Here is a 24,736-nt window from a genome sequence, read left to right as displayed (position 1 = left end):
GTGACGCTATTTTCTGCTTTGATTGAGAAACCAGATGACTTTGTAGCCCATAAGCACGGACCTTATAAATGCAGTACTAACAAGTCCAGACGCAAACAGCCTAACGCAGTCTTACTACTTTGGGGCCAGTATTGACCAAGCCGTATGTAAACCTCTACGGTACATATTTGGTATCAATGTACTGAAGGAGACCCAGCCCAATACCATTTTGGATTTGTTTCCAAGATTATGTTGAGCTGGTATGAGAAAGGTTGATGCACATATGTCAGTGATCTTGATATTTTTTCTCATAAATGTACATGGTTATCAATAAACATTCCCAGCCAGAAAGTTCTCTGCGGAAAGACATGCTGGCCATTTTTTAGTTCCTTGCTGCATGGACTTTCAGAAAATATATACTTTCATGGGGTTATTTTAATGTTCGAGCATCAGTGCTAAATGACAGTAAACTGCTACTCACTAGTTTCCAGTTTAAGTAGAGGAGCAGGACAGTATTAATCAGCACACCAGCATTATGCCGCTGACCGGAGGGGGAGGGCAGAAGCTTCTGCCCACGGCTGCCACATCTATGTACAGAAAGAGAATGTGTGGCCCCTTTGGGGGCTCACGGTCCTTGCCATATACCATGTTACCTGCCACATACGTTCCACAATTCTCTGCGTTCTACTCATTTTATACAGCTCTGAGATTAAAGCAGCAGTTTGTGCTGATCACCATTTGGTTTTGCATTTTGTTTTTTACTTTAACCCCATCACTGCCCTTAGGACATATATAGATGTTACAAATGTTGCAAATGCATGGCCCTTTGGATGTTTTAAAACGTCCTCCTGCTTCCGCCTCTCTCCCGCAGCAGGGAGAGTTCTGAGTCTCACCAGATGCATTTGTTTCTTAGCAGAGGGCTCCATGCTGTATTCTCCAGGCTCCCCTGTCTCTGGATGATCATTCAGATATACAGGAAAGGGGACCGCAGGAGAGCATGAAGCCTCCTGCTAATGGAGCGCAGTATTTATCACTCCCCTCCACCCCCCGTCCCCCCAGGTAGTCAGTACGAGTAGAGGACCGTGTGGGGGTTGATCGGGGGTAGTTATGTTGGGGAGAGGCCCTTCTTACCCCCCCCCCCCCCCCGACTACCAATGAGTTCTGTTTTGTTTTCACACCCCATGCCCCCCCTGTCAGAGGGGCAAGGGGGGATTGGACGTTTAGTGTGAGAGGAGCCAAGGTTTTTTTTTTACTTATACTATATGTACATACAATTGTTTCTGATGGGCATTGGGAAAAATCAATCCTTAAACGCATGTTACAATACATATGGATTTACTCTGAAGCAGATGAAAATAATCATTTTTATTGTATCTGTCATAAAGGGAAATGTTTATTGTCGTCCTTTGTATAACCATTTAAAGAGACCCACCTCAGGATACCTCTGATTGTCTACTTTCAGAAAGTATAAGTCGTGTCTGGTTGTATCATTGTTTGTTGCTGCTTTAAACCACAAATAGACAATACCTGTCAAAATGTTTCCCATGTCTGTTTTGGCTCTGCACTATTTTTCCATGTGAGACTTCTCTTATTATTCCCAAATGAAGCATTTCACAGATAACTTAGAATTGGGCAACTCAAATGAAAAGCCCTGACCCTCCCCCCCCCCCCCCCCCCTTGCATATTCTACCTTAAATCTGCCTGTGTTGTGTTAGGCTGGATTTACTTCAGCTGGCAACTTGGGTGATGAACATTAAAGTTCATGGAGATATTGGTGATATCTTTTTTTTATTTGGATTAACAATTTATAATGGTTATTTGTCTTTGTACAAATTGCAAGCGTGATTCCGATAAATATCTACTACTAAATTGAGCAGAACGTAGAAGCGACTGATTCATTTGCATGAACCTGTTCTGAGAGAACCTTTGCGATATTTATTTTTCCCCCCCGCACTAGATTTCTGAAAGCTCTGATCTTCATGAGCGTGCCCCAGACTGGCGAGGTGAGCTCCTGAGGGCAATTCGGGAAGTGTTCTGCAGGGAGCAAGATGTTTTGCTGGCTGCTTTTCACACTCAGCTGGCTACCTTGAGCACTTGTGATGCATCTGCACTAGTGACCCAAATGCAACACAGACTGCAGGAACAGGTGATTTGAAATATACCTATTTACAGTATTTCAATGTTGCAGCACAATAAGTTATTCCGTTTTTGTACTTGGTAAACTGATAAGGAGTTTGACTTTTCTTAGCCACATCCTTTGGCACAAGGTCACTTTGTGTTGTGCTTGAGCTGCCCTGTCACCTATGGAGATCTGCCCTTTTTCTCCTGTTTGGTCATCATATTGGGATGGTTGAGATAAGGGAGGGGTACATGTACGCTACGTACATCCGCACTAAAAAGCATGCTCATTTGACTCATTTGCAAATAACATTGTTGGCATTTCTTGTTTTAAAAGAAAATATTTGATAAGAAACCCAAATTGTACTCCTATAATTAGCCAATCATTATAATCTATATTATGCATGTCTAATCAGATATCTTATTTTTTATTCTTTTTAGTAGCTTGGTTAGATGAAGTGGGGAAATTCACGCGCAAATAAAAATCACATTAAATGTAGTGGAAGTCAGATACAAATCTATTGTGTGTAAAGTAGCAATTCAACCCATTCCACAAACATTTTCTAGATTCTCCTACCAGTACAGGCAGTCCTCGGTTATCCAACGGAATCCGTTCTGGAAGTAGCGTTGGATAGTTAAACCGTTGTAAAGTGAATCCCATGTTAATCAGTGACGGTGAGCGTCGGATAACGCATTCAGACGTCGAATAACGCACTCCAGCGTCTTAAAACTGCCCGTAGGGTTGCATTGTAAAGCGTTGGATACGCCATTCGTTGTAAAGTGAAACGTTGGATAACGAGGACTACCTGTACTGTATTTCCGTTTTAACAAATGAGCTATACCATTCCATGGCCCAGTCATATTTATACATTTATTCAAGGGTTGTACTAAGGCCTAGATTTCCTTAAATTCCATATTCCTGCTTTAAAAAATAATGTTATCAAAAATTGGTATTGCAGCGATACCTTTTTGAAATTCTGCTATATTTACTAATAATTACGTATATTCATAACTGGTTTGTGATATTCAATCTCATTTGCATACATTAAAAAATCAGTAACGCAGCGTTAAATAACGGTCAAGTAATCGGTCACTTATGTTTCTTACGGGTGATATATTAACAAGTTCAACATTAAGAGCATCTATTTGGATCATGCATTGTAGATTGGCTAGTTTTATCTTGCTTATGCCTATAGTGAAAATGATATACACGTGAATGATTGGCCTAATACCAGTCTGGGGTAGGTGAGGGAAATTGGCCATATTTGGTGTTAGCCTGATATTGCCAGGTATCGGAGTTCAGTGACTAGCATGTGAATAGGTAATTATCCATTAATTCTTCATTTGTAGACATTTGCAGTCTCTTTTGCAATACTGTACTTAAGTGAAGTGCTCTTGCATGTGTAATTAGATGGTGCATGCTAATTCGCAATCCTTGTGTAAACTTTAGCCCACACTTATCACTGAAAAAAAATGAGTTATTGCAGTGTTATTAAAGGGTTAAACCCAGAGTAAATACAGCAGTCAAAAATAACCCCTTATATAGACCATTACATCGCAGCGATAACAATGGAGTAATTCTAGGACTGTTTGTTAAGCAAAATATATTATGTGATAATCTCGGGGTTTAAACGCTTAATTGTTGTGTTTCAGATTTGTTCTTTTTATAAGATGTAATTTATGGAATTATATTATTGGAGATATTACCTTATGTGCTATAATTCATGTAAATATTACATGTATGGTGTAGAAAGCCTTGGTCCTATGGCTATTTGTACAAGGGTACTCAATAAATGTTGACCGTACTGTACATTTGTTTTCTGATACAGTACATGTACATCACACTAGCTACTTGAATGAAATACCTTACATTAACATTACCTTATATTGCAACTGACCTTTGGAGTGATAGTCAGAGAAGCACAATAAGTATAAAAGGAAGTGACGGAGTATCGACTTTCATGAGAAATTGTGAAGGAGTGGCTCAGTGAGTAAAGACACAGACTGATAACAACGACACTGAGTTTGAAGCACTGGTTCAGATCCTGGTGTCAGCTCCTTGTGACCTTGGGCAAGTCACTTTACTACCCTGTGCCTCAGACATTGTAAGATCTAAAGGGCAGGGACTGTGTCTGTACAAATCCTATGTACAATGCTGCTTACCGTGCACTATACTGCAATTCTGAAGCACTTTGAGTCCCATTAAGAGAAAAGCGCTATAGGAGATAGTTATTATATTAAGTTATATTGTTTTATGTGACAAACTACTGATATAATATTCCTCAATCATCAGGTGATGGATACTACAAACCAGCTGCAAGTTTGCCACTTAACAGTGTATTGCCCTAGAAGGTGAAAGTAAGTTGATTCTGACAGCTGGTTGTCTTTTTGATTCCCCTAATAGGGTATGGAACAGATAAATTCCATGGACTGTGTAGAAAATGCAGACCGGAGGAGTTTGTTACTGGAGATTCAGGAGCTCCGTGCTCAGCTTATTACTTTGCAGAATGATGGAGCAGTGAATCCACCGTTTCTTTCAAAAGTTGAAGGTATCTTTTTGCAAAAGGAACTTTATTCATTTATTTTTAAGTGTTATACATTCATGTTCTGTAATCTGTATTTTAAATCGCAAAAACAAAAATATTTTCAATCATTCTAAATTAAATTTCTTTTGTCCATATTTGAGCACATTTTGGTTTGGTAGTTGTTTTTTTTAGGGAGTGCGGGGGGGTTATCTGTATTTTAATTTTAACATTGTTATTTTAATATTTACAAACATCACAGAATATTGATGTTGTAATTGGCTTTGCCAAAAATCACATTCTGCTGATGTGAAGAATATTTTAGTACTTAAAGCTGCAGTTCAGTCAATATCCTGCATGTGTGTTTTTTTTTTTAATAAATCAGTTCTGTAGTAAGAAAAAATACTTTTAGCATTTTCTGTTTTAAAAAAAACAACTTTGAAAGACCAATTTTCTTGTATTCTATTTTAGCAGCCATTTGCTAAGGCACTGCCCCTTCATGTCCTGTCACAAGCCCTGGCACATCCCTTTGTCAGCCCTGCCCTCCCTCTAGCACATGTCAGTGCAGGAATGCTCATGAATATTCATGAGCTTCCACTGACAGACAAGCAGATTATAAACAAATCCCAGCTTTTAATACAGTATGTCACCAAATTTCGACCTATCAATACATGGAGAATGAATTGACCTGCAGCTATACAGTTCTTTAGGTAATTAGAGATTGCACACACAAAACTATTGAAGTAAAAAAATAAATTAAAAAAAAAAAAAAAAAGACTGAACTGCAGCTTCAAGGTATATGTCTGATTTCTGTAAATCTGCATTTTGATAAAACACAGCAAAAAGTTTGTTTTTCTCTCGCAGTTGTTGAGTTATATGTAAGAACAGGGGGTTTCTTACGTCCAATGCCAAATGTTAGACTTGCTCCACTTCAGATCTGGTGACTTTTTTCCACATGTAAAGGGGACAAAGCATGACTTCCAGGCGCAAAATGGAATGAATCTATTATAATCTGTCATGTAACTCCTCCCCAAATCGCAAGCTGGGACAGACATGGCAAATTTGGAGCAAAGTACTTTGATATATTGTATACAAAAATTAGAAGGTATAGACCGCACTCCTAAACAAATAGCAATAGATAAAGTGAAGGTGCGTGGGAACAAAAAGAGAGAACCCAAAAGCCCTCTGAAGACATATGCAAGACAGACAGCGTTCCCAGCACTCAAGAAAAGAGAAAAGTCCACCACAATAGGTCAGAGAAATATTTTACTGAATTCCAAAAGGTCAAATATGCATACAGTACATATATAAAAAATAAACACAGTGTGTATACAGAATAAGTGGTACTATATGGATGGAGACAAGCACAGTGAAAAAACAGACACTAATAAAATTTTAAAAAATCATAAATAACAGAAAAATTCGGGAGGGATGGGACCCAAAAGTGAACATAAATCGAAAACAGGAGAGGGAATGTAACACAAAGGGTAAACAGGGGGCAAAGTTTTGGGGGATGAGCCCCTTCTGGCCCATTCCCACAAGATTTAAAAGAAATCTGTGGTACGTCCCTATAAATCCTCCGGTAAACCTCCCTCTCTAGAGTAAAAAGACAAAAGAAAAATCACAGCAAAATAATTTAGCAAGGTTTAAGGAAATGGTTTAAATATTTGGCTACGGGTTATGAGAGGGACCCCATTTCAGAGACTATTGGTCATCAATAGTTTTGTGGTTTAGTCAAATTCTTGTGGATTTTAGGAAGCAAATGCCAGTATTGGTGTGATCCGGTGCTCTGTACTGAGAAAGAGTTTGTTTTCTGTACTGATAATCCCCTATGCCTAAGAATTTTCAAGGTTTAAATCAATTTATTTTTTAAAATTCCATATTAGATTGTTTAGGAGATGACAATGGTGGTCTAGATTGGATAATTGGCTTCTGCCACATATAGTTCCTTGTCCATTAACACGATTGCACCTGCCTTGTCTGCTTTTTTAATTAATATTAAAAAAAAATGTGCCTGGTGTTCTGCTTTCGTTACATTTCTTGGATTTTTTTTACATCGCATAATTTAACATCCATGCTAACCAAATAGTTAAAAGTGTCTAAAGAGCTGTTATTGAATGGTATAGAGTCATTTTGCTTTTTAAAAGGTATATGCCAAATCCGTGGGAGTTAATGCCACATCGCGTGTGCTTAATGGCACTTAATGACACTGCCCCATTACAGCGCTTGTCCCTGGGATAGAATATAGAGCGGGTCTTCATGATTCACTCCAACTTGAGCCTTGATGATTTACATAGCAATTAACAAAGATCCGTTATTAACAGCATTTGAGTCCCTCCTAGAACGGTCCATGATTGTGAGGACAAGATTAACACTTTGTTGCTACCGTCATGAACAATCCCAAATCTTTGGTATCTCAGTGATTTTAAATGAATTGTATTGTTAATCTTTCAAATATATTTATGTAAGAAATTACACCTCAAATTGTGACTGAAATCAAATTGATGGGCGATTGAGTAGTGGAATACAATTGATATTATTTATAATACAAAGCTAATTCAATAGTTACTTTACTCTAATGTAACGGTGGTATCCATATTTGTAGTCCTACTGTATAGATAGAAACGAATATAGCTCTCTGAAAAGTGGTTTTATCTTTTTTCCTCACCAGATGTGATAAATTACAATCTGCATCAGGATCCGCTGCCTCAAACTCAGGAGATTCACCTGAAGCTCTGCAGTGTACAAGCAAAAGCCACTGAACTGCAGGATCAGCTCAGCTCTGAGAGACTGTTGGTCGCAGAAATAAAGAATGAACTTGCACAAGCAAAGCTGGAACTTGAATCTACGCTCAAAATACAGCACAAGCACTTTAAAGAGCTGGAGTCTCTCAGGTGTGCAGTTACTGTACACAATGCACAACTACAATTGGCTACATTGCCAATTGTTAATCATATGAGAACACAGTTTTTTTTCTGCATTGAATTACGTTGCTGTGAGAACACAGCATTTTTCTGCTTTGAAATATGTTGCTGGTTTGATACTAAACATCACAGCAAATAACAGTTGTGGTTAACAAAGATGGCAGGGAAGTCCTAGGAATACAGCATTTACAATGTAGGCACTGATAATTTAGCTTTGTTACACCTCTCACAGGAAACTAGAAGATTTAGAGAAAGTGGGACTGCGTACATTTACAATATATTATTATTACAGGTGTATGCCATCAGAACAGTCTAGTTTTTATTATCATCATCAATGTTATTTGTAGAACATTTTAGTTTAAATGGCTCGGGTTGTCTCGATGAGTCCAGATTGCAGCTTTTCAGTTGTACCAAACCCTTGTCATGAGTGGTTTTACTTTTCAAACTCTTTTATTAGGAGTGTTGCAGGCACAATTTGTTGGAAAGATCCAAAATGTGTCCTCTAAAAACGTTGTAGATTACAGCGCCAAATTTTAAGATGTAGGCCTATAGTTCAGAATAAGTTGTTCTCCATCAGAATGATGTATATGCTTGTACATGTCATATTTTGTTCAGGCGCAATGGCAGTTTTGAAAGATATCTACAATGCTCATTTAAAGCAGCAATATGCGCTGTTATATAAATATGTATGTGTGTCTATCAACTATTTTTTATATCTATAATCATATATTTTTTACCTCAATTGAATAAGGGGTGCCCAGGAGATGTGTATATTCCCCCGCCCCCTGGTTTAAGAAATATTTCATTTTAAAATTCTACTACAATTCGTGTCTTGGATAAATAATATGGTCACTGAAGTGGGCATCCCTTTGGCACGCCATAAAAAGCCGTGACATCTTGAGATGACATTCTAATTGGGTGACCCCATGGCCATCTTTGTATTTTCTTACAAGTACTGGCAAACCTAAAAAAAATACCTGTAGCTCTGCATTCAAGGGGTCTCCAGGGGTTTGAGTGCTTCAGTTCAGGTTCCCCTGGTGCATAAAAGGAAAAGAAAATACTTAATTTAGGACTGTGGGGGGGAAATGTGCACTTTGATTGCTCTTCCTTTTTCTAAATTAACACCTGAAGTTTTTCATAACAGGATGGAAGTTAAGCAGAAAACAGATGAAATGGATGGGGTTAATGACATTTTAGCAAATGAGCAGAGAAAGACAAGGGAGTTACAATGGGCCTTGGAGAAAGAAAAAGCCAAACTAGAACGAAATGAGGAAAGGGGAAAGGAGGAGCTCGAGGTAAGACATTCAGTACACAATGTCGCTTCAGATTTGGCTAATTTCGTATTAATTCCGAGTTCTGAGCAGCCTTCAGCGTTGCAAATGCAGAACACCATTATGCCTCAGAGTTTCCTGTTACTACTGTGTTTGCGGAGTTGAAAGACCTCTTTAAAATACTGAGCACGCACAGAAGGAGGGAAGAATCGCTATTTCTTAAAATGTGATATTTACAAGTAAATTATTTTATAAATGTTATTACATATTTTAACTTTAAATGATCCCTGTAACATGTTTACAGTAATCGTTCCCTTTTGCAGATTGTAGATACACCTGTACTTAGAGTAATAAATCAAATCTGGGTTTGTTTTCAAATGCAATTAGAACAAATGTATATGTTTAAAACCTTGCTATAGAGATAAAGCCCATGAATAGTGTTCGAAGCATTGTCTTGACTGCTCTATTTTCTACAATGTAGGAATAATTTGTAAATTATCATTCTACTTTTTAAAGTTATTAATAATGAAAACAAATGCAGTATCTAATGATTCAGAAATATTTGATAGGAAACCAGAAAAGCACTTGCTCATATATATTACATAGACTTCTAATTAAGCACCTTCTGTTTTATTTGGACAGGACTTGAAAATGATAGTTGAGGACCAAAGGCTGAAGAATATAGAGATAAGTAAACTTTTGGAAGTAGAAAAACAACTTGTAAAAGAACTGCAGGAAAGAATTACATCAGGGGCAATGATCTATGGTACAGAGTTGTCACAAGAAAGAAGCAAAGTCTCAGAGCTTCAGGCTTTCCTCGAAGCAGAGAAAGCTCGGTCTACTGATCTGGTAAATGCCCTAGAGTGCAGTAGAGGATTGGATGCACAGATGCAGGACAGCGAAGGAAATGGGCAGACTGGGGGAAACAGCCCAGCTGAGCAGTTGCTGAAGCAGCTACAGAGTCAGTTGGATATTAAACATAACCGTATAGTAGAGTTGGTGAGCGAGATGGAGAGATACAAATTAGAATGTATACAGCTGAAGCAACATATTGAAGAGGACAGGCAGAGTCACAGGAAGGAGCTGCAAGCAGAGCAAGACGCTGGCAAAGTCGCACAGGAACAGGCAGAGGAACTGAAGTCCAAGGTGGTTGAGCTTCACCAGAAGCTAAAGGAGAGAATGGTAGAGGTCCAGAAACTACAGGCAGACGAGTTGTGTTTGAAGGAAACCATTCAGGAGCTCCACAACCTTCATCAAGGGAGCGTTGGTGAATGTGGAACTGAAAGGAGAGAGCCGGGTCAAATTGTAAGTTGCAGGGAGTCTTCAGTACCTAATAAACCAAATATACTTGGTGAATAGCACTTCAAAATTCATATCCAAATTGTTTAAAACATGCTAATGATGATAATACCAGCATAATCACATAAATGTGTAGGGTTTCATTGTATATGTCATCTTCAGAGAACTGTAAGCAAGCCCATATTGTACCCTGGAATTACAGAACATAAACTCCTTATTTATTGTCAGTGAAAACAATGTTTCCAAAGATAAAATGGACAGAAAGCAAGAGAATAAGGAAAGGTGGGGTAGGCAATAACAAGCTCCAAACAAAAAACAAACATCACCTTATACATTATCCAAAGTAGCAGTGAAATAATGTAGTAATTTCCTACGGAGGGTAATAGGTTTACAATGCAATGGGGAACATTTTCCCATAATTCGTATACAGGTGGCAGAAGCTGAGAAATAGGATAGAAAGTTTCAAGGGGGAGGATAAGAACTCGGATAAGCAAAATAGAGGTCCCAGACTGGGATCTAGTATAGCAATCCATCCAGAGGCTACTAAATCTCCAGAACAGATATCTCTGTATACTGTACAGTATGTCTCTCTCATGTCTTGTATAGCACATATACAGAGTGAACCCTGCTCCATTGACATCCTAGGCCTGAATTATTACTTGCTATTATACACTTAGTAGCTATTACAATGTGCACTAATAAACCTGCAAACTTATCCAAATGTAGAATATCTGTATGTAATAAACTATACCAATGATCCGAAGGAGGTTGCCAGGTTGTCATTAAACTTTACTTGATCTACCTGTCACAATTATTAATTGATTGTGTTTTTAGGCTGGATGGAAGGCAGCCATTGCCCCAACAACGAAGGGCGTCCAACAGCAAAAAGCAGAACGTGCTGTGAAAGGATCCAGTTCTGCCCCTTTGAGCGCATTGAATGATGATGGTGTTGCAGATGGGGGTCCTTTCAATTTAGATAACATTAGGATAAGGTTGCAGCAGGTATCTACTAAACTTAAGCAGCTGGGAACTAAAGCCAGCCAAAGGTAAGATGCACCTTTTAAAATCAGATATTTGTCTTAAGACTACACAGAACATGTAATAATTATTAATGTAATGTCAGTGTTCACCGTTTATGCAGCACCTCACATTCCAAGCATTTCAAACATTTAAGAAGCAGGGTAATACAGAGACCATACACAGGTGTCAACAACAGGCTTAGAAAGTATCATTGGGAATAGGGAATTCTCATGCCCCTGAAGAGTTTTTAGTCCGAGTAATACATGAAAACATGCAGAGATTTTAGGAGTAGCTCTACTTGGGATGTGTGTGTGTATTGATGAGTAACATGAGTGAGTCTGGTGATGTTATAAGTCCTAGTGTTTTCCACATTATTACGTTTCAGTATGTGCTTAAAGATGGGGAGGGAATGTGCTTAATTAGTAATAATGGAAGCATAAAGTGACAGTAAATGAGAAGGCTGTAGGCCAGGGGTGGGCAACTCCAGTCCTCTAGGGCCACCAACATGTCAGGTTTTCAGGATATCCATGCTTTAGTACAGGTGGCTCAGTCTTAAACTGAGACACTGATTTAGCCACCTGTGCTGACGCAGGAATATCCTGAAACCTGACCTGTTGATGGCCCTTGAGGACTGGAGTTGCCCGCTCCTGCTTTAGCCATTAGAGACTATTAAGAGTTATAGCAATTGGTCTGGAACATAAGTAAGGGAGACTGGTATATGGAGTCTGATGATTTCCTGTTAAATTTCACGTGTAAGATTCCCATTCTCTCAAAGTCATCATTAAATTACATGGGAACAAGGTAGGAGTTTATGGCGCTCATTAAGAGAAAGGTTACATATGTCCAGACAGGAGAAGAAAAGGACATTCATTAGTATTTAAATCGTTTTTTGATCAGCTGATAATAACATGTCTGTGTCGAAGAATAATGTCAAGATTTGCAAAAGACAAAAAGGGGCAGAAAATATATCTTTTGCAAAACTTGCAAATATATATATATATATATCAGAAATGGCACGCACAAAACAAAATAAAAAATAAGGGTAACGGGAGGGTGCATACTGTCCAAAAAGATACAGAAAAAGGAAAAAAGGGACAGGCACCCCTATGTGCAAGAAAGTGGGGACCGTGTGTGTGTGTGTGTGTGTGTGTGTGTGTGTGTGTGTGTGTGTGTGTGTGTGTATACATATACATATATATACGCCGGAAGAGAAAAGAGGGTTAAAAAGGAGCACTCAAAAAATATGTGGTGAAAATAGAAAAATGGATTTTATTAGTAATGCCAAGATAAAATAACTAAAACATACCTAAACACATATAACCCTCATTATCCCAACTACTTAGGTTACTGCTGTTTTTCTTTCAATTTTTCCCCATGTTAGTACCTTTTTTGCTTTCTATCTCATGTGTTATACTTTGCAGCATTTAGTTATTTTCTAGTTGCTTTGCATGTAGGTTTTTGGCAAATAGTGTGATATTTTTTTGATTTATTACCTTATTCTTTATTTAGTACTGTGTCATTTGGTTTTTCTATTTATTATTTGAGTCCCTATTTACCTCATGATCGGCCGATCGTTACTACAATCCTAGGGGATTTTCTTTTCCCCTGGTTTTGTTTTATCTCATTGGGACCCTTATTATATGGTTTTTCCAATTTGGGTTTTTTTTGTTTAGATATTATAGTTCCATCATTTACAACAGATATTTATTATGTGGTATGTTTTAGTTATTTTATCTTGGCATTACTAATAAAATCCATTTTTCTATTTTCACCACATATTTTTTGAGTGCTCCTTTTTGACCCTCTTTTCTCTTCCTGTGTTTTCATTGTCTTTGGGTCGGCAGCACCGCCAGAGGGTATTATTCACCCTGACGTCTGGTTTTGTGTATTATTTGACTATCTTGAGCTGATTTGACTGCGGCACCAATTTTGTGTGTTATATATATATATATATATATATATAAAAAATAGTTTTTGAAGCAAAAAGTGGCACTGTGTGCTCATTTGCATGTCATTTCCCAGAATCCCTTGCTGCAGTGGAAGTGCTGTGTGCTGGGTGATAATGGGGAAAGGCGGGGTTGCAGACCTGCCTAAGACATGCAGATGAATATACAGTAATATTTACAGTTGCTATATGCTTTACTGTGCAGGGCTTTTGTCACTTTTTTTACCCACCATAACACACACACACACAAATATATATATATACACACACACACATATATATACACACATACAATTTTATTTAAGTGCACGTATAATAAAAACAAGTGCAAAAGGGGATTAAAACAAATCACTTGGACACCCAACACGAATCCTCAAAATAAAGTGCATTAACGAATATTCCTAGAACTATAATTGTCCAATGTTGTGGAATAATGGATTGAAAAATATTCTATACTATGCACCACAAAACTCAATCACAACCAAGATAAGATGGCTGAATGGCTGTGGTATAAGGTAGCTCTGTGCACACAGCAACGGATCAGATGGATAAAAAAAGTGTAAATACACATATGTGAGAGGGGAAAGGCATATAATTTACATATGGAAAGGGAGAAAGCCTGCATATGTGGATAATATTGTCCAGCTAAATCAGATGAAACCACACTGCTATTAAAAAAACTCCCTACAGCATACAGGAGAGAAAAAAGCATGGAGCAGTGTCCTGGCATGAAAAACATCTCCCTTCCTAATTGTATGTCGCAGAAAAACCCTCTCACTGTTATAATATGACATTAATTGTCCGTGAAGAGACAGCACTGGATCCAAAGTTGATCATTAGAAATCCATTAACTGTAAGCTATATGACAGTAAGAGATTAGATATCTCATGTGCATGATCCTTAATCACCACAGAAAAACTGTCCCATAATCCAAATGTGTGCATAATGAAACAGGTAAGTTCATATTACAATCAAAATGAGCACAAGTCCATGAACATAGATAATAAATCCCTTGGGCAAGTCACTTTATCTCCCTGTTCCTCGAGCACCAAAAACATAGATTGTAAGCTCTACAGGGCAGGGAACTGTGTCTGCAAAATGTCTCTGTAAAGCGCTACGTAAAACTAGCAGAGCTATACAAGAACAAACGATTATTATTATTATGTATCCATGTCCCAGGAGCACCACCGGCTGGCTAACCTAATTTACGTTTATATGCCGGTTTAGTTTGGGGTACCTTTTACTTTTTCACGGTGTGTATGCGATACCTTCTTGTCCTTTTTCAGTAGTGTGTGTGTGTGTGTGTGTGTGTGTGTGTGTGTGTGTGTGTGTGTGTGTGTGTGTGTGTGTGTGTGTGTGTGTGTGTGTGTGTGTGTTGTTTGTTTGTTTGTTTGTTTGTTTGTTTGTTTGTTTTTAAACTGATACATCTTGAGGGTAATGTTTTTTTTACAGTTTAAGGTGTGTCTCTTAGATATTTTACTTCCTTTCGTTGAAGGATACTGTTTGAGGCTGCAGATGATGAAGACTTTGCCTGGTCACAGAACAGCATTCAAGAGGTTGTCTCCCAGCTTCAACGAGTAGCGGTTTTGTCACTTCAAGGAGAGGTAAGGCCATTCACACAACAGAAGGCATGACATGGGGACATTGTACGATGGACACAACTAGTAAGCAGCATTCCGTGATGTAGTACCCCTCCAAATTGTTATTACACATAACAATGTAGAAATTAAATTCAGCCATTTCGGTAGGGCCTTATTGCCATGTTGCGGGTTTGGAAAGAACCTGAATTCAGACCTCTCCGTTTCACAGTGCTTTACAGCTATAAAGTAAAGGCCAATGTAGGCCGTTAACCACTTGAGAGCCAGAGAAACGTAGCAATGCACTGCTTAGCAATTTTGTGGTGGCCCCTGAGGTAAGGATCGACATGGTAACATTGTGCATAGTGTGTCCTGTAAACACTGTCACACTACAGATCACTGATAAACATATTGATGTTGAGCAGAAATTGAACCTTATTCAGTGAACATTGCCAGTTCTCCATTATTATTATTATTATTTGCCTTAATAACTCATTTAAAGTTAAGATATACTGTACTAGTTTTAACTACTAATCTGGATTTTGTGAAAAGCAATGATTTTGAATCCATGTCAATTTGGAGAGAAAAAGCAAAGCTGGAATATTGAATGCCCAGACTATTCCTAGACATTGCAAATACATCACAGGCCCTCTGATACTGTAGGAGGTAAAATATATAATGATATGTTTAGTTTTTGGTATGTGCCAAAGGACGTCCTTTTCTTTACTCCAGAACCTGGTGTTGCCACCTGGGATATCGACGAGCTCTCTTACAGAGAGATTGCTGACGCAGAATGCTGAGCTTACAGGTTACGTCAGCAGGTTAACAGAGGAAAAGAATGATCTGCGGAACACGCTACTTAAACTGGAGGAGGAAGCCTGCCGGCACCGATTGAGAGGACCGTCAGGTGACCATGTAAGTACCTGATTGTTGAGGGTTAATGAAGAGGCCTCAATCACACCGGGCTGCGTTGCCCATCCACATTCTATTTTATTTAAGCACTTATTTAACCCAGGCTGTGCTGAAAAGCTGTGTAAAACGGCAGGCATAAGTTTATAGTAGTCCATGTTGAAATGGATCAGAAGCAAAAAGTGACGACGCACTGTGAGTGTTTATTTGAATGTCACGACCCAGAACCCCTGGCTGCAGTGCAAGCTTTGTATGTGAAGAGGTAATGGGGAACGGCAGATTTGCAGACCCGTCTGAGAATGTGCTCACAAAGGGTATTTCTGTTTTGCTGTTTTATTTATAACACTTCATTAATAGTAGAGTTATTAGCCAAGGGACTACTGTATATGACTATTTACATGTTCCCTGTTTTTGAACTGAATTACAGAGATTGTATGGTTGGGACTTCTCCAAGTGATTTTATTACAGAAATTAGCAGATTTGGAGTAGGGCCACGTCTGCTCTTTTAAAATGAAAATCTGTTGCCAACTTCCATTTGTGTTGTGCTGCTTGGTGTAGCAAATTTATAATGATGCTCCTGTGCCCATAGCTTTTGTTCTTTTCACAGTCTTATAGATCTTCATTGGACAACGCAGCTAATATCGATATGCTCATTGTGTCAGAGAGAGAGCTGTGGAACAAAGAAAAGCTTAATCTCCAGAAATCTTTGAAGCAAACAGAAGCTGAGCTGTCTAAAGTGAGAGCTGAACTGAGGAATGAAGCCATGCAGAGGGATCTGGGACACGAGTCTGAAAATGTTGCTTTAAAAGTGAGTTTCCCAAACAAAGCATACTTTCCTAAGACTTGTGTAAATACCTAGGCATTGGTTTCATCATAGATTTACAGCCAGGATAGTTTAGGTCATAGATCCCGTAAAGCAGGGCTTACTTCCCTTCCATCTATTCCTCCTTTAATGCAAGATAAGATCTTATTTGCCTTTACAGCTACTGCATTACATTGGGCACTATTGCTTTGTCTGCTGTCTACAAGCACTCTTAAATCCTTCTTGTTCAATGAGTCACCTAATTGTGCCTCATTATATTTGTAAATTGCCTGTTTATTTTTGTTTCTCAAATACATAACCTTACATGTATCTGTATTAAACCTCATTTACCTGACCAAGTTTCCAGTTTATCCAATAATAAATTATCTGATTCTACTACCTTACACAATTCTGTGTCTTCAGCAGAGATGGAGACTTTGCTCTCTATGCCAACCTCAAAGTAATTAATTAACAAGTTAAAAAGCAGGGGTCCCAGTACCGATCCCTGTGGTACTCCACTCACAACTTTAGCCCAAGCTGAAAAGGTTCCATTTATTACAACAATCTGTTGTCGATCCTTCAACCAGTTTTCACTCCAGGTGCAAATATTTTTACCAAGTCCAATTTCCTTTATTTTGTATGCTAACCTCTTGTGTGGTAAAGTATCAAAAGCCTTGGCAAAATCTAAGTAGACCACATCAACTGCATTACCCTGTTCTAAATTCCTACTTACCTCCTGAAAGAAACTATAAAGGTTAGTTTGGCACAACCTATCCTTCATAAAGCCATGCTGACTATTACTAATAATTTTGTTATGCGTTACTGTAGGTATTCCTTAATATTATCCCATACTAAACCTTCAAGTAGCTTCCCCACTATTGAAATCAGGATTGCAAGTCTGTAATTCCCTGGTTGTGATCTAGCTCCCTTTTTAAATGTAGGCATCACATCTGTTTTACGCCAATCGTGTGGTACTGAGCCTGTGGAAATGGAGTCCTTGAATATTAAATGGAATGGTTTGGCTATTGAACTTGGCTCCTTAAGAACCTTATTTACGTGAATGTTATCAAGCCGCCTATACACTTCCTCAGTTAACCAATTGTTAGTTAATATAGAGATTATGGCTTCCTCCTTTGTCACTATTTTTGCAATTTATTCCTCCATGGTAAATACAGAGGCAAAGAATTTATACCTCTGCTTTTTCCTTATCTCAGAGAATTTTCCTGCCCATCTCACACGGAAAGGGTCCTATATTTTCTTTTTTAATCTTTTTGTAATTAAGGCACTTAAAGAACCTTTTAGGGTTGATCTTGCTTTCTATTACAATGCTTTTTTAATTTTACATTTTTGCCAATTTGATTGTCATTTTGCAACTTTTGTTACATTCCTTATAATTCTGATACGATGTCTCTGTCCCTTCTGACTTTATTAATCTAAAATCCTATCTTTTCGTGTCCATTTCCTCCCCTATCTGTTTATTTAGCCACATTGGTTTAGACTTGTTTCTTTAATATTTATTACCTAAGGGTATACACTGATGAGTGTGCTTTTCTAACAATGTTATAAAGGCTGCCCATTTATCTTCCACTTTTTTCCCTGCAAAAGCATCATCCCAATGTATTCCTTGTAGATTATTACTCCGTTTAGTAAACTCTGCCTTTCTAAAATGTAAAGTCTTTGTTGAACCCATGTAATATGGCTTTTGATAATTTATTTCAAAAGAGACTATGTTATGATCACTGTAACCAATATTCAAGTGCGGGAACATTTGGGTATTACTTCTACATTGTTTGATATTACCAAATCTAGTATTGCCCCTCTCCTGGTTGGTTCCTCAATAATTTGGGTCATGCAAATGTCTTTTAGTACCCCCAAAAAACGGTTTCCTTTCATTGTAATGCTAATCTCATTGCCCCAGTCTCTGTCCATATAGTTAAAATAACCCATTATGCAAACATGACCTAATTTTGCAGGCTTTACCGTTTGCAAAAGTATTTTGCCAATCTCAATCTCACAGATTGGTGGTTTATAGTATATATTTCTAGCAAACATTTTCTTTGTACTTTTAACTCCAAAAAGTAGAGACCTTGTGGATCAAAATTACCAGTGATCATTCCCCTCAGAAACATTGTCCCTTATAATAGATTTTAAATCCAGTTTAATATATACACATACGCCACCACCTCTTCTATACCCTCTAAATTAACTGCTGCGGTTGTATTACCTTTGCTGCCATAAGTGCTGACAACGCAATGTTACAGAAATCTCTGGGTTAAATGAAATATTAGTGCTGTAGATTACACAGTGGGAAGGCTTGGTCACATCACAAAGGGAAATTATATTCCGAAGACGAAATTTACACTGGAGATATGTAGGAATGCTTACTGTTCATTTTGTTTCCTTTCTAGAGAATTTATGGTAAATACCTCCGGTCAGAAAGCTTTAGAAAAGCCCTGGTTTACCAGAAAAAATACCTGCTGCTGTTACTAGGGGGATTTCATGAATGTGAAGAAGCCACTTTAGCTCTGATTGCAAGAATGGGTGGGCAGCCCAGCTACACAGATCTGGAAGTCATCACAAATCATTCAAGAGCCTTCACGCGGTTTCGTTCTGCTGTCCGAGTGTCAATAGCCATTTCAAGGTAGGTGGTATGGATGCACATTATTAGCCCAGATGCATTGTTCCTTTGCAGACAGAGGGGCCCGTATCACATTTCCTGCTGAGCATTACTGGCAACGAAAGGAGAAGAGGGAGGCCTTCATGATGCACATGGAAATGCACACAGGATTCAGCATGTTCCAGTGCGAAATAATAAATATGCTTGTTATTCATTAAATAATACAAAATAAGAATAATTACATTTATTTCTGGTTTGCAGCATTGCACAGGTAACATTTCCCTGGAAATGTTAAGTTTTTCTACTGAATATTTATGTTTGCTCAGCATTATGAAGGGTACGGACCACCTCACGGCCAATCTTACACTATTCTGTGCCATCAGAAAACCTCAAACCAATCCGTGTTTTTCACTGGTTCTTAACTGTAAATCCTTCAGAGCTTCTTTTTTAAATTTTATTCAAATGTTTGTGTTATTTCTCTTGTTAACTGGTTTAAAAAGTAAATATTTGCAATATTGTTGCTTGTTTCTACGTAGGATGAAGTTCTTAGTTCGCAGGTGGCAGCGGGTAACTGGATCCAGCCCAAATAGTGTGAACAGGAATGGATTTGGACAAAGCACAGGTGAGAGGACCATTATTTAGCAGTTCATAATCCTAATGATCCCTGCCTAGGAAACCGAAAGACTACCAAACTATGGTGGCCAGTGTTCATTGCTAAGGAGTAACAATGACTACTGCACTGACATCAGCCACCTAAGGCTGCGTCTATACTTACTCAGACGGAGGGGAGGCGCACCCACGCTGCGCGATCACATCTATTGTACTCTTTGAGGATGCCTATAGATGGCGCCAGCGCGCACATCAGACAGAGCTCACAACGGCGCGAAATTCAAGAAGATAGAGACAAGTGATTTTTTGCGCGATGGCATCGGCATGTGAGGTAGGGAAGTGACGTCCCCACCGGAACGTCATTGACACGCCTGCAAATTTTCATTGCCACGCCCCCAAATCGCACCCGCTGCATACCCTGCAAAGCCATGAAAAAGCTCAGGCTTTAGCAAGAGTATTGCAGCGTGTGTGCGCCTCCCCTCCGTTCCGTCTGAGTAAGTATAGACGCAGCCTAACTTTTGAAGGCTTTTGTAAGATTATAGACTTGGGGCAGTTTATTCAGAGACAGGAGGCACTGCACCAATTAATAGCAGAGGGGTTACAGAACTGGTTACATTTGACGAAAAACTATAGGGTTTCCAAAGCTCTGTACAATATCCTTTTTATTGATGAAGAACTGGAATGTTGGTCCCCTAAACGGCATCACAACCTATAACATTTCTCCTGGACCAATACAGCTACTAGAACTTTGAAGTACAGAATTAGCTAGCCACACTTGCCTTAGGCCGTGTTATATGTCAGTGTGAGTAAAAGACAGCAGCACAGCCACCTGTTTGCTTTGTTTTACCCCTTCGTACTATTATTACAGGCCCCTCTAGCACCAAAGGGGAATAAGAGTACATGCCATGGAGTTTAACTTCTATAAAGATACACTGTATGTCCAGATACTATAACTAGTTAATTTTACAGAGATGGCTTAAAGCAGAAATGATCTACTGTACCGTGCACTTTGGTTCCTCCTGAAAATGACCTGTTCATTTAATTTGAGTATCACACTTGAAAGAAATATGATACCGGTTAGACTCCGCTTTCCAATTGCATACAATCCCCCCAGTCTTTTAATTGTGCCCTTTTAAATGTGTAAGGTTTATATAAGGTGTATATATTTTACAGATCTGTACACAGATTACTATGATAATTATGGATAAAATCAGTGGGTCATTCCGTATGGCTGACCAATATGAATACATAAATAAACAAGATAGCAATCCTATTTTTCTTTAGTGCATGTTTACATTTATCAAAGTTTTGGTCCAAGCCCTGATCTTTATCAAGGTACAGTCAGTAAGATGAAACTAAACATAAATACAGGAGTGCCTGCTGATATTGTGTTGTCAGAACTGTGTGTATTGTACAGAACAATACAATAATAATAAATCCTCACACAAGCTTTACAATGTGCGGTTCCTTTTTGAGATATAGAGGAATATATTTACATATGTTTGCGGCAGACTCGCCTCAGAGGTCAGGTCTTAATTACTGGGCTACTCCACACAATGTATTATAATTATGTATAATTTGATGCATTTTCTGATAGAGGGACCCTGGTTGTAATGTGTTTAAAGGTTATATAAATCTCCAGAAAAGTGCTCAAACACAATTTTATCTCTTTTCTGGAAATTGAACTGAAGCAGAAATGTGTTAATCTGCAAGTAAATTATATATTTTTAAAATTAATAATGTCTTCTAGGCAATGACATGAGGACAGACTCCCCGTACCTTCCCACTGGCAGTCTGGAGCTGTATGGGGAACAGAGGCATTCATCATGCCGATCCAGATCGGGTTTTGAATCTCCACGGTCCACTGTGAATTCTCAACATAGGTATATATCTGACTGCGACTAAACTATATAGCTGATAGTTGGCTATCCCCATCTTTCATCTGAAGTAATCTCGCGCACAATGATTATTTTGCCCTGTGCACTTTTTTAGAGGCAGTGACATAATTACTATTGAAAAATAGGGCTATAGTCCATGAATTTAACTTGTTCAGTGTTTTAATATAATCAATTAATAAATAAAACAATTTTTTTAAGGGTTTGTGATTAGTACATGGTAATACCAATTTAGTTGAATGGCTGCTAATATCTGTTTTCCATTTAGTGAGTTGCCCCATGTAATATATCGATAACCTATTAGACAAGGAAGGGTTAATTATATTCAGTCTGAATGAAATTGAAACTTATGCCTGCCATATTACACAGATCTATTTAGCACAGCCTGGGTTAATTAAGTGCATAGCCTGTAACCCTACTCACAAGCGGAGAATACAACTTCCACGTGTTAGAAGCAAATATTATCTAGAGCCTCTGTTTGCCCTTTGTGTAAATAATATGGTATCATTCTGCTTTTCACATTTAATCTAATACTTTTCCCCCCAGGTATATTGCTGTTTCCGCCGATCTAAATCCATGCTCCCATCTCCAGCACTATGATCCTGACAGGGCATTAACGGATTACATCAGTCGTCTGGAGGCACTGCAGAAGAGGCTAGGAAGTGTCCAGTCAGGTAATCAGCAGCAACAAGGCAGTGTTACTCCACAGTATCTCACTATGCAAAGGGTCAAGATAGTTGTTAAAGAACATGGTGTGACAAAGAACGTCACATAGGTGAATAACACCACGTTACTCAGATGCACGGTTGTATAAACAGAATCACTTAACAAGACATTAATTTCTGTATTAGTAGCTATTAAAGAATAAAAAAAGAAGGCCTACGTTTCCCGAATTCAGTCATTAGCCTTTTTTAATGCTTTTGTACCATAATTAAAGATTTAGAAGAGAATCAGTAGTACAGTAATATTACTTATTATTTTTTTGTCATTGTAGTGACACTATATTGAAGTAATTCAGATGTGCGATTGTGATAACTTATCGAGTGTTCTTAAAAGTTGTACTTTGAGAGCTCGCATATCTTCAACATGTGTAGAATGAACATCAAAGAAAGAAAGATATGTATCCTAAAGGGCACAGATAGTAATACTTCCAATGTGTATTTGGCATTCGATTTTGTTTAAATCTGCACCTTGCCCCCAGGAGAAGCTAGCAGTATAGTACAGCGAGAGAAACAACTAATATACAATCAGAGTATGTGTCCTATGGGTGGCCCAATCATTCTGACTGAACCAGAATGATTTAGTCTAGCAGTTGTATACTTAAAACCTGCACTGTTAGTTGTCCCTGAGGACTGGAGTTGGAAACCTCTATATTAGTGTTGCTCACTCGCAGCATGGAAGCACATGAAGCTGTGACATCAGGGACTATTCCTTCCTCCTGGGACTGAGGTGGTACGGTGGTTTAGGCGCACTGCATTCCTAATGTACAGGTGAATGAGCTTTGCGCTTCATCACACTGCGACAGCGAATTTGTTTTTAAGTAGTGCATTTTTTGTTATGGTGACACTGTTTGTGTTCAGTACGTTGAAGGGGTTGGGATGCTGCTTGCAAGCTCAAGGAAGTTTCATTTTAACATTTACATTCCTAATATGAATACGTTGCAGCTGTGAGATGATGTCTTTGAGCAATTCTCACATTGCTACGGGCTGATCTTTTTTTCATGTTGAAAATATTTTACCAGGGAAGATGTTTGTCAACCAATGCGTCAGTACAGAGAAAAGTGACATTTTGTGAAAATAAATAACAAGTGGAGATACACATCTAAATTAAAACTAAACTGAGTTTTGTTGTGGGGAAGTTTAGTAAACCTTTCAAAAGTCTAAGTTTCCTTCTAGAAAGCAGGATGGTGTAGATTCTTTGAGAATCTATATATATGAGAGATATATATATATATATATATTTTTTTCTTGGTATTATGGACAAAGGTCCAAATATGACAGCCTGTAGTTTATGTAACTAATGTTAAATACCTCCATTATCATAATTCCTTAGTGTTTGTTTGGTAGACGGCATTAATGCTTACACCTTTGATTGCATTTGAAAAATAAACGTATGGCATATTATATAATATAATATAGTATAAATATCATCTTAAACAAAATGTATATTTTGATCAGCAATAATGGAAACATAAAACAAACTAGCCTATATGCAACAGAACGAGCCCAAATGAACGCTGGCGTTTGGCCGCAGAGGGACCCTCTGCCGCTTTTATAAGGTAAGTTTTAGCGGTTAAGGTATGGGGGTAGCGTTCGTATTTTGGGTTTTAATGGTATGGGTTAAGCACGGGCGGTCATTTGGTAGCGACCAGATGTCTTACCTAGACCATATATGCAGTGTCTCCTCTAAAGAACTTGTTGATCTAATAGACTGGTATCTTAGAACAAGCCTGTCATGTATTTTACTTTTTTTCTTCCTCCATACAGGATCAAGCACACATACCCAGACACACCATGGTACAAGACGATAATCTCCTTGCAATACTTGAATTGCCTTGTGTAAATCTGTTCTGCTTCTGTATTTCCGTATTGTGCATATTGTGGGACCAACATCAACCCAGTACAACAATCGGACACAATGTCACACACCCATCTCGAGCAGTCTGGAATTTCTGTATATGAGCTTTTGTGTTTTGTTTTAAAAATCAACCGTTAAATTACTTGTACATTTTGTGGCGTTCTAATTTAAATGATTTAACATAAATATTTATAAAACGGGTGAAAGGAACTTTTCCGTATTGCGGAACAGGGAGCCTTGTTTGGAGGCGGAAGTTACTGTCTTGTCCTGATATTTGCTACCGGCATCACGAATTGAACATATCATTTGTAGAGACCTATTTTTGTAATGGTAGTTTTGAATTTTATGGGTATTTTGTCAAGGTACTGAAATAAATTTCATCATTTTAACAATTTCAATTGTTGTACTATCTATTTACATTTAAGATAAAACCTTTGCATTGATTGTATTAAGTAATACATGATGGTACAACAGCTCCACACTAACTGCTATAATATAGATGTTGAGTAAAAGATAAAGCACTTGAGGCCAAAAGACACACGTGGCAGGATAAACATGTTTTCATTTTATATATCCCGAAGTGTTGTGTGTCTTTCTCTGGAATGTTTTTTCTTCTGCTGAACGTTTGCAATTGTGACAGTTCTGAGGCTATCCTGCACCACCAAAAAGCAA

General features: G+C 38.2%; 1 protein-coding gene across 2 annotated transcripts in view; it reads left to right on the top strand.

The window, feature by feature from the left end:
• AKAP9 (A-kinase anchoring protein 9) overlaps positions 1 to 24,462 on the top strand; it is a 97,607-nt gene extending 73,145 nt beyond the window's left edge. For both annotated transcript variants that reach the window (XM_075587382.1, XM_075587381.1), the window contains 14 exons: positions 1,937 to 2,125; positions 4,502 to 4,646; positions 7,291 to 7,513; positions 8,688 to 8,838; positions 9,457 to 10,119; positions 10,948 to 11,159; positions 14,574 to 14,682; positions 15,388 to 15,570; positions 16,172 to 16,372; positions 18,775 to 19,007; positions 19,520 to 19,605; positions 21,343 to 21,475; positions 22,034 to 22,161; positions 23,974 to 24,462. In XM_075587382.1, the coding sequence (XP_075443497.1) occupies positions 1,937 to 2,125; positions 4,502 to 4,646; positions 7,291 to 7,513; positions 8,688 to 8,838; positions 9,457 to 10,119; positions 10,948 to 11,159; positions 14,574 to 14,682; positions 15,388 to 15,570; positions 16,172 to 16,372; positions 18,775 to 19,007; positions 19,520 to 19,605; positions 21,343 to 21,475; positions 22,034 to 22,161; positions 23,974 to 24,017 (2,700 nt within the window). In that variant the 3' untranslated portion in view covers positions 24,018 to 24,462. The remainder of the gene's footprint in view (positions 1 to 1,936; positions 2,126 to 4,501; positions 4,647 to 7,290; positions 7,514 to 8,687; positions 8,839 to 9,456; positions 10,120 to 10,947; positions 11,160 to 14,573; positions 14,683 to 15,387; positions 15,571 to 16,171; positions 16,373 to 18,774; positions 19,008 to 19,519; positions 19,606 to 21,342; positions 21,476 to 22,033; positions 22,162 to 23,973) is intronic.
• The last annotated feature ends 274 nt before the right edge of the window (positions 24,463 to 24,736 follow it).

The sequence above is a fragment of the Ascaphus truei genome, chromosome 2 (genome assembly GCF_040206685.1).
Source record: "Ascaphus truei isolate aAscTru1 chromosome 2, aAscTru1.hap1, whole genome shotgun sequence".
Lineage (NCBI taxonomy): Eukaryota > Metazoa > Chordata > Amphibia > Anura > Ascaphidae > Ascaphus > Ascaphus truei.
Note: the sequence above shows the minus strand (reverse complement) of the source record. Positions and strands in the feature narration are given on the sequence as shown.